This window comes from Artemia sp. Qi Xiang Cuo, chromosome 14 (assembly GCF_049724085.1).
Source record: "Artemia sp. Qi Xiang Cuo chromosome 14, ASM4972408v1, whole genome shotgun sequence".
NCBI lineage: Eukaryota > Metazoa > Arthropoda > Branchiopoda > Anostraca > Artemiidae > Artemia > Artemia sp. Qi Xiang Cuo.
In genome coordinates, this window is record NC_142807.1 from 66944668 (window position 1) to 66955610 (window position 10943).

Genomic DNA, 10943 nt, shown 5'->3' on the forward strand with positions numbered 1-10943 from the left:
AAAAAGGGAGAAATTCTGATTTCCAATCCAATGAGCCCTCTCCGAAATCTATACTATCACCCTTTCGATAAAAAACTTATATGCCCTCAGGGTATAACTTACAACCCTTGCACTGAGGGCTGTGGGAGGGGGGTTGTCATCCTCAATGATATAATTTTCAGACCTATCAACTATGCTGAACAAAATGGCTATATCAAAAGTTTTATTGGATGTCTTTCGGGAAATAATCGGCAGGGGGGGGGGCTTGTTGTCCCAAGGGCACTAGCCCTTGCAATTTCCAATTGAAAATCCCTTTTCAAGGTTACTAAGGCAGGAAATGGTTATATCAAAATTTCTATGAGATGCATTTCGGGAGAATGCGACGCGTGGGGAGGGGGGGGGGGGTATTTGCCCTCCGATCAATTTGACACTTAAAAATGTACAAGAGCTTCTATTACCAATCAAATGAGCCCCCTCCGAAGTTTATGCAACCACTCTTTCTACAAAAACCTTATGTGCCACCAGGACATAACTTACAACCATTACCCTAAGGGCTGTGGGGCAGGGGGTTGTAATCCTCAAAGACAAAATTTCCGGACTTTTCAACTAAGTTGAACAAAATGGCTATCTTAAAGGTTTGATTGGATGTGTGTGGGAAAATGATGGGCGTGGCAGGGGCGTTGGATGCCCTCCAATCACTTTCATCTATTAAAAATGGCACTAGCCCTTTCAATTTCCAATCGAATGATCGCTTTTCGAAGTTTCTATGACAACTCCTTCTATACAAAATGTCCTGGTCCTAAAAAAAAATAATAATAAAAAATAATGTATTGTGCCCACATCGATCTTAACTTAGGCAGCGCTATTGAGCTGCCTATGAAAAGATATACATTGTGTCAGTCTTCATTCTCATTCTGCGAAAAATAAAATACTTAGGATGTCAACATTTATTTTAAAGATAAAATTTACAAAGGAATTTAAAAAGTTCACCAGTAGCCAAGTCCACGGCCATAGCCATAGCCACCGTAAAAGGGACTGTAAATACCTCTGTATAATCCAGCACCGTAAGATCCATAGAGTCCACCATAACCGAAGCCAAGTCCAGCGCCATAGCCAAAACCATAGCTTGGAAGGAAGGATTCACTTCCTTGAATGTCTGTGGCCTCCTTTTTTTCTTCTGATGGTGCACAGGAGGCAACCGCGAAAATGGCAAGGAAAACCTAGAAAAGAAAAATTAATTGATAATGGTAGAAATTTTGCAAGTTTTTTTGGAATAAATAACTACTATAGTTATCTTTTCATGAATAAATTGACAATATTTCAATTTGTAACGCTTTTGTTGTTTGTCCCATCGTTTCTATTTTTTTTTATTGGATTGTGAAATAACACATAACAATCAAAGTTTTATCTTTTCAAAAAGAAAATATTAGTTGAAATAATTCCCAGGAAATATTTGTTTATGTGGGAAATAGCCCACATTAGCTACTGTGCTTGCAACTTTTATATAAAAAGGGGCTTTATTTTGGTAACGATTACCTCATCAAGGTCAGTATATCATGTTTGACCTTCCAATTCCGTCGGTGAAGGCAATGGAAGATTTAGAAGATATATGTATATATATATATATATATATATATATATATATATATATATATATATATATATATATATATATATACATCTTTATATATATATATATATATATATATATATATATATATATATATATATATATATATATATATATATATAACATCTTGCTAGATTTTATAATCCATGATGAAGAGTAACTTTAAACGAAAAACAAACAGAATTGGGCTGAGTGGTATCAGTATGGATACTGATACGACTCAGCCCAATTCTGTTTGTTTTAGCACGAGTTTTATTTACTTTTTAGGTGGTTGACATTATGGGAGTTTTTTTCCGATGTCGTTTGATCGTTTTTGAGGAAAAAAATGCAGAGCACCTTATGGGGGCACTATGTCTTCCATCACTTAGAGCGGTCAATGGAACTAATAAATTTCTGGTATTAGTATTTCCTCTCCCGCAACTTGACACTGTAAGCTTCATTTAGCCATCTCTGCCCCACAAAGCCCACATCCCCGTGACGATCTTTCTAAGGATTAAATAAAAAAAACAAGTTTTTTAAACTGAAAGTAAGGAGCGACATTAAAACTTAAAAGGAACAGAAATTATTTCGTATATGAAAGGGGCTGTCCCCTCCTCAATGCCTTACTCTTTATGCTAAAGTTTTTTATTGTTAAAAAGAAGAGCTCTGACAAAGAGTCAAACTTTAAAGAGCGTGGCGTTGAGGAAGGGACAGCCCCTTTCAAATACGAAATAATTTCTGTTGGTTTTAAATTTTAATGTCGCTCCTTACTTTCAGTTTAAAAAAACTTGTTTTTTTATTTAATTTCTGATCGTTTTTTAGTTAATGCAGCTTTTATTTTGGCTCGCCGTCATTGAATAAGTAAACAAAATTTGCATAAAAATTTTACTTTTCTTCTGCTAAATGGATGTCTCTAAATTTGGTTCTGACGTAATTTACGAATTAACTTACGTAACGAACTTCTATATTCGTATATTTTTCTTCTGGCAAAAAATAAAAAGTTACAGATTTTTGCAGATATGAGCTTGAAACCTATGTTATAGGGTTTTCTGATACGCTGAATCTGACGGTGGGATTTTTATTAAAATTCTTTCACTTTTTGGGGATGTTTCCCCCTCTTTAAAAATCAGGTAAATTCAGGCTCGTAGTCAATAGTCAAAAAATCAGGCTCGTAGTCATTGATGAGTAATACTAAACTTAATAAAATTCATATATTTAGAATCAGCATTATAAGCCCTTTCTTTTGATACATTTATTGACATCAAAGTTCCGTTTCTAAAAGTTTCGATTACTATTGAGCCGTATCGCTTGTTTTTTTTTATTGTTTTTTTTATTACGTATATGTTATTACGTATATGATGGGGATCTCCCCTTATTCAATACCACGCTCTTTACGTTAAAAGTTAAAAAAAAATTTAATTCACAAACCCCTGAATCACAAAGGCCGTTTAATTAGAATAGATAGCTCTTTTGAAAGCACTAAAAAAAACTGTAGCGTAAAGAGCGATGTATTGACTTATTGTCAATACATCTTATTATAGAATTGAGGGGGGCATCCCCTCATATACGTAATAATTTCTGTTCATTTTAAGTTCTAATGTTGCTCTTTACTTAGAGTTGAAAAAACTTATTTTTTTTAATTTAATTTCTGATCCTTTTTTAAATAATGCTTGAAAATACGGCGCCCCCTTCATAGAAATGTCTCTTACCCCAAAGAAACATCCTCCACGGAAAGATTCTCCCGAGTAACCCCCTCCTCCAGCCCCCCCCCACCAGAAAAAAATCTTTCCTGAAAATGTCTGTATACGCCCCAATAACCAACACAATATGTAAGGAATGGGCAAAGTTCATAACTTGCAGCCCTTCTTCTGGGACCTCCGGGGGATTAAGTCATCCTAAAAGACGTATTTATTGGATTTTCGACTATGCTGAGCAAAATGGTAATCTCAAAATTTTAATTGGGTGGTTTTGAGAAAAATATGAGCGTGGGAGGGGGCCTAGTTGCCCTCCATTTTTTTTGGTCACTTAAAAAAGGCACTAGAAATTTTAATTGCCGTTCCATTGAGCCCTCCTACGATATTCTAGGACCACTGGGTCAATACAATTACCCCTGGCGAAAAGAAAAAAACAACAAATAAACACGCACCCGTGATCTTTCTTCTAGCAAAAGATGCAAAATTCCACATTTTTGTAGATAGGAGCTTGAAACCTCTTCAGTAGGATTCTCTGATACGCTGAATATGATGGTGTGAATTTCATTAAGGTTCTATAACTTTTAGGGGGTCTTTCCTCCTTTTTTCGAAAATCTGCCAAATTTTCTCAGGCGCGTAACTTTTGATGGGTAAGATTAAACTTGATGAAAATTATATATTTGAAATCAGAATTAGAATCTGATTCTTTTGATGTATCTATTGGTATCAAAATTCAGTTTTTTAGAGTTTTGATTACCATTGAGCCGGGTCGCTCCTTACTTACAGTTCGTTACCACGAACTGTTTGATAATATGCTGACTTCTTGCTATTTTCGTTTTTTTTTAATATTTCTTTTAGCCAGCACCAAAAAGAAATTAATAAGCTAAGAATTATGATTGAAATTAGTAGCATCCTAATTTCATCAATAATAAGGATGTATATATATAAATATATATATATATTCATATATATATATATATATATATATATATATATATATATATATATATATATATATATATATATATATATATATATATATATATATATATATATATATATATATATATATATATATATATATATATATATATATATATATATATATATATATATATATATATATATATATATATATATATATATATATATATATATATATATATATATATATATATATATATATATATATATATTTAGGACATTGGGTTCTAATTATTGGTTGCTGTGGTAAAGAGTTGCCATAATAGCCCTATCCAAGAAAATACCAAACGTCTGTTAAGAAGTGTTTTTCGTAAAATTCTTAGGGAACTTTCAGAAAATTTTATTGCTACTGATTTTAAGTTTAATATGGCCTTTACTTTTCTTTAATATATATATATATATATATATATATATATATATATATATATATATATATATATATATATATATATATATATATATATATATATATATATATATATATATATATATATATATATATATATATATATATATATATATATATATATATAAATATATACTACGAAAACTTTACGAAAAAAAAGTTTTTTTTAAAGAAAAGTAAAGGCCATATTAAACTTAAGATCAGTAGCAATAAAATTTTCTGAAAGTTCCCCAAGAATTTTACGAAAAACACTTCTTAACAGACGGTTGGTTTTTTCTTGGATGTGGATATTGCGGGAACTTTTACCAAAAAAACAAATAATTAGAATCCAAGTCCTGAAATTGGTCTCAATCATAAACCCTTATCGCTGTCTAAATTCACAAACTGCAAAAATATTCAAACAGAGGTTTTTATTGTTTAAAGTTCAGGAAAGGTCTGCCTATTTCATACGAAAACATGATTGAAAACGAAAGTAGTCTTATCTAGAAAATAAATATCGTAGAAAATAAACATCGTGACGTGAAAAAAAATGATAAACCATACAGTGACGGATCCAGAGGGGGGGGGGGGCGAGGGGTGCTCCCAAATAGTAGCCTAAATAAGTGTAATTTACCTAATTAATGCAAGGTTGCATTAATTAAACTTGCTCCTAACGTAAGTTTATCGGATCAACCTATTTGCGAACCCCCCTAAAAAAATCCTGGATCCACCCCTGAAACCATCACACCTACTCCACAAGTTATTAGAAGAAGAAAAAATTCCTTATTTTCAGAAATTTCATCAACCCCCCGCCCCCTTTTTTATATAATCCTACATAGGCCGATCAGTTGAGTCCACTGTATGTAAATAATATATTAAGTCATAATTTGTATATAAATTAAGTCATACCTGTGAGATGGGACACTTGCAAACCACTTGGCTGGCTCACCAAGTTTTTTTCTGCTTTTTCGCAATTACGAATAATGCACTTTGTAACCATTTCTCATTGATTGACGAAAACACACTAACCCACTAATGCAGAAATAAGTGGGAGGAGCTTTTTGTTCGTACCGAGAATGAAGACCAGAAATTATCTGCGATAAACTCACTGGATAATTCTATAAACTGTGGTCAAAGGAGTGTATCTCAAAAATAGAATTGGGTATTAACCCCCTGGAACCTAATTCTCAACCCGTTGTACAACCCATCTTGTCCAATCCGTTGCCTACACGAGCTCTAACTTTGTATATTCTGAAAGAGCGCAGCTTGAATGCTATCTGTGATTTTTTAATATGTACTAACAATGCCTGGCCCACCAGATACTATTAATGGAAAAAATTTGAGAAGCAGAAGAAATGTCAAAGGTGATAAAATCAAAAATAAGTTCAAAGAGTAGGCATATAAATGCAAAATAAATAAGGCAATCTAAAATACGTTTCTTCAAGAACAAGCCAAAACCGCCCCCCCGCTCGGCATGGAAAAATTTAGTAAGTAGAAGGAAAACTGGCGATAAATTCCCATAAGACCCATCTTATATGGTAAATCAGCGCCATTTGCATCGTAGCAACGTTGAAGGCCTTATGCTTATCATAAAGTTCATAAAACAGAAGTGCTATACAACAAGGAGAAGCAATGCTACCAAAAAAAAAATAATAAAGCATTTGACACTCACAAGATGGAATTTCGATATCCGTTGGATTGTTCCTTCCCCTTACTATATTATTCCAAGTCGCTCCAGTTGCCTAGAAGAAGTTTGTAGGGAGCTCTCCGAAAGACTTCACCAGGAGTAAGAGTCGCAGGCAACTGTATAGCTCTGTCTTCATTGACAGATTCCGGAGCCAGATCCCGAATCTGGACATGTAGTCTTCACTGCTTCAGAATTTTACGGGTTGCGTGCTAAATTTGAAAGTGAAGTCACATGATTCCGTAATATATAGCAAAGATGCTGCTCTATGCAGTTTTGCTGATCCAAACTAATTCTAAGTGGGGCATACCATAGGTTAAATCACTAAAAACTATATTTTTATTTCATCTCAGGATGAAAATAATATCTAAAAGTAATATTATGCAATAAATTGGCTTTTTTGAATTTAGTATTTAAAACAGTCGTATATCCTTTCATTTAGCTACCTTTTTGTAGTTTCTTATTGCCACGGCTTCAAAAATTAATAATTCCTCTTTTCAGTCATTTTGTACCAGGCGATCAATTTTCTAGATGAGAGCGACCTTAGTGATTTTGAAATAGAGGATAGTGGCAATGACTGCGACGAATGAAGGCCTTAAAGGCTTTCGCGATGAATTATCACTACCAGAAAACATACGACACACCCCTTGCTGCGACAAAATCGAAACTGAAGACATTTTTCGGTGTAACTATTCTGATGGGTAATCGGAAATATCCGAGGATGTTCTGCAGCAAAAGATTCCAAAGTCCTAATCATTGCTCAGAACATAAATCGAGACAGGTGCTTCAACCAACGGAGTAACTTGAAGTTTGTTGTAGAAGATGAATATGACAATGGCACCAGAGCTATTGACTGACTATGGAAAGTTAGACCACTTTTGGAAAGTGTTCGTTGAATGTGCACATCCCTTGAAAGAGGAGAGTTCCTGAGCCCGAGCGGATGATCCCATTTCCCTAACGATGTTCAATGAAGCAGTACGTCCCAAACAAACCCAATCCTTTTGGGTTTAAGAGAACTTTGTGCTATTTGGCTCATCTAGCTTGGTGCACGACTTAATCATTTACCGCGGGAAGACTAAGTCGTAAGAAGACCTTCAAGTAAAGTGATTAATAAGTGCTGCCGTACTGCATCTAAGTAAAGGCATCAAAGAAGAGACAAGAATATTTTTTGATAGGTTTTTTTACTTCGATTAAACTTCTTAAGAATCTTGCCGCTTTAAAAATCAGAGGAGCAGGCCCGCTGATGAAAAATCGTTTAGGAGGACCTCCGGTGAAATTTGACGGAGAGCTGAAAGGACTAGGTAAAAGAACGTCTGTTTGTTTCTTTCGAGAAGACAGAAAAATTGCTTTGACCCAATGGTATGACAACAAGCCCGTTTTCCTAGCCTCAAACACTGTTGCAAAATCACCTGAGTAAAATATAAGGAGTTATGATAAAAACAGAAGAAGTAAATTCATGTCCCATACCCCAAGGTTGTACGCGACTACAACCAGCACATGAGAAGAGTAAAATTATGCGACAGAATGATCAGCTACTAACGGTTTGACGCATGGACCAAAAGGTAGACGGTCCGGTTCTTCGCCACTTTTTTTATCTCTCCCTGCCCAATGTCTGGTTGCTCTATAGGAGAGACTCAGTCAAATCTGACCGTTCCTACGAGCAGCTGCTTTACTTCCGGTTCCACGTCGGGGAGTACCTAGCCATTGAAAAAGCTAGGGAAGTTTCAGCCGACCTTCTTGAGTCTGACATTGAAGACAAAGACATGAAAATGGAGGAGGAAGCCTCCTCGAAAAGAAGAAAGTGCGGTTCTTTGCTTTCGGAGCTGGGGCGCTCATTAACAGTAAAAAATCTCCAAAATTTGATGATCCCTGAAGAATAGTGCTCGCTTTCGCTATTCAGATCTTCCAATGTGCACGAGAGTCTGCTGCATCAAGTTTCAACTTTTTCGTTACTTACATGTTGGTGAAGGAACTAGAGAATGCTTTATTCTTTTTCACCGATAAGTAGTTTTGCTCTTTTTTATATTAAAATCTACTCTAATAAAAAAAGAACAATTCACGGTTGGACCCAATGTCCGACCGGTTGTCCCCACTTCTATCATCCCCTCTCCCCTAAGTCTGTGGGTAAATATTGGACCCCAATATATTACCTCCTCAAGTTGACCTGAAAAATGAAACATAACATAATTCCCAAAAATCATGTATATGCTCTTTGACAACCTGGACACATTTACACTCTTTGGACTTATTTAAGTTGCAAGAGCAGAAGTAGTAATAGTATTAGCCCTGAAAGTTTCAACTTAATACCCATTGTCGTTCTCGAGATATTTCTGAGCTGTCTTATTGGCAATTATTGGCAATTATTGGCGAGATATTTCTTATTGGCAATTACACACACAGTGCCTTTTGATGAAATTTTGAAACAACATTTAGTTTTAAAGCATAATATGCAAATTACATAACTGTGGGGGTTGACCTACCCAATCACTTTTGACTCTCAAAAAGGCCACTAGAACTTTTAATTTCCAATCGAATTAGCTCCTTTAAAAGTGTAAATAATATTGCCAGCTATTATAGAGCGGCGCTGCCTAAGATATTACTTATGTGCCCTTTTGAAAACCTTCATGCATACATTTTTTCCATTTAGTTGAAACTCCCCCTAGACGCTCCCTAAAAGTTTCACCTTAATACCGTTAGTGTCATTAGTTCCGCCTAAATATTCAGAATTTATGCAACAAAACTACTGTTCATCGAAAATTTTGACTAAATAATCAATTCTTATCCGAAGTTTTACTGACAATCCAGCATTTGCATTCTCAAGCAGAAAACTGAAAAAGCGGTAAGCAACAAACCAATTTACAAGTTTTGGCATATACACTTTAGTAGCAAGAAACAACTTTCACTTTCCAAAATACTGAAAACTTGTAATTATCCAGGGGGAATATGGATGAGAATTATCTGAGGAGCAATTTTCGGGGGGGAAATTTCCCGGGAAGTTTTTCGAGGGAGGAATTTTCCAGGAGAATTGGGATTTCCCGGGAATAATTTTCTACGGGGAAAATACACCGGGAGGAATTTCCCCGGGAGAATACACCACAGGGAGGAAGTCCCATGGGGAATACACCTAGACCTGTTGTCTACATCCTCTGTCTTAATCAAACCAGCAATTTGAAAAGTTCAGAGTCCCCTGTGCATAAAATTAAGGAAAATCCAAATTCAACGTATGAATTTGATTGATTTAGGGTAGAAACATGAAACTATAGCAACTTTGCAAGTCAAAATCATTTTCATAGTAGAAAGAAAGATAAAAAAAAGTCGAAAAAGAAAGACTTACAAATATTTTCATAATTGTTGGTTGTTCTGGACAAGCAAGTTTCTTAGTAAACTTATTCATTTCTGATGAAGAAATGTTATATCTCAGGCTTTTATATCCAAAAATCCTTATTCTTTGAGACCTTGAGGAAAGCGCAATTTAATTTATTGCCAGAAGGATTAAAGGTTTTGAGAAACAAAATGTCTATTATTGTCTCCAATAGTATTTTAAGAATAGTAGAAAAACTTCCGGATTACTCAATATTTCTTTTATCTTAATAAACAATACATGGTTGTCTCGGTAATTAAAATATAACAACAAGCACTTAGATTCAAAATGATGAAATGGCTATTAATTAAAGGGAAAAAAGGAATTGGCTTATTCAGTCGCTTCTATGTTCTTTGAAGCTAGTTCAAGTCCTATCTTGTCCATTTGCACAAAATAATATAGAAACAAATTTAGAGGGGTTTAAATACCTTGGTCTAAAAACTAATAGAACAAATAGAACTAATAGAACTAATAGAACTAATAGAACAAATCGAACGTAAATTCTTGCAGAGAATTCGCCGCATTGGCCTAGATCAATTTCATTTTGGTTGTAATCAAGCCGTATAAGGATAATTTTTTTTCTGGGGGGGGGGGAGGGTTGAATTTTGGAGGGGCTAGATAAATTGATCAAGTATATTGAAGCAAACAGGTTGAGTTAAATTGGTTACTGACGTGTTATAGCAACTACAAAGAAGTAAACTTAGGTTAATCCTAATGAAATATACCGAAATATGAAGAAAATATAATACTTTGGTAATAAAATTGTCAAAAATACAACAGAGAATTATCAAAAGCAGGCCACCCACAATGCATTATGTTAAATACCCAACCCCCTCTATATTTTAAATATTTAAATAAAATATACCTGTATAGTTACCGTTTGTCTCGCTCAGGCTAAGCTGATTATCTCCGAGTGGAAACCGAAAACCGGTTTCATCACAGATCAAAAACAAAGTATGGTCGCTATAACACATAAGTAGGCTACCTTGCGTTGTATAATATGAAAAAAAATTAACACTCCAGAAGAGAGAGCCACATCCAAATGGCATCGTCACTGACTTAAGGTCATACATGGGGTGGCATACTTCTTTTTTTAACACATATTCAGAAATAACATCTATTCACTCTTTCAAATTTCTTTTTCGAAATCTTGGTAACTCAAAATCCTTATGTCTTAGCGCTGTCAATTTACAGGAATTAGGGGAGAGGTAAAAAAGTAATTCTCAAAGTTTAGGCTGTTTGTTTTTCAA

The 10943-nt window shown here is 34.6% G+C and overlaps 1 protein-coding gene across 1 annotated transcript; it reads right to left on the reverse strand.

The window, feature by feature from the left end:
• Positions 1 to 911: 911 nt before the first annotated feature.
• Positions 912 to 9738, reverse strand: LOC148944773 (uncharacterized). Its single transcript, XM_089100319.1, has 2 exons — positions 9667 to 9738; positions 912 to 1199 (listed from the first exon to the last, which is right to left on the reverse strand). The coding sequence occupies exons 1-2, from the start codon at positions 9724 to 9726 to the stop codon at positions 966 to 968; spliced, it is 294 nt and encodes a 97-aa protein (XP_088956445.1). The 5' UTR covers positions 9727 to 9738; the 3' UTR covers positions 912 to 965.
• Positions 9739 to 10943: the final 1205 nt, after the last annotated feature.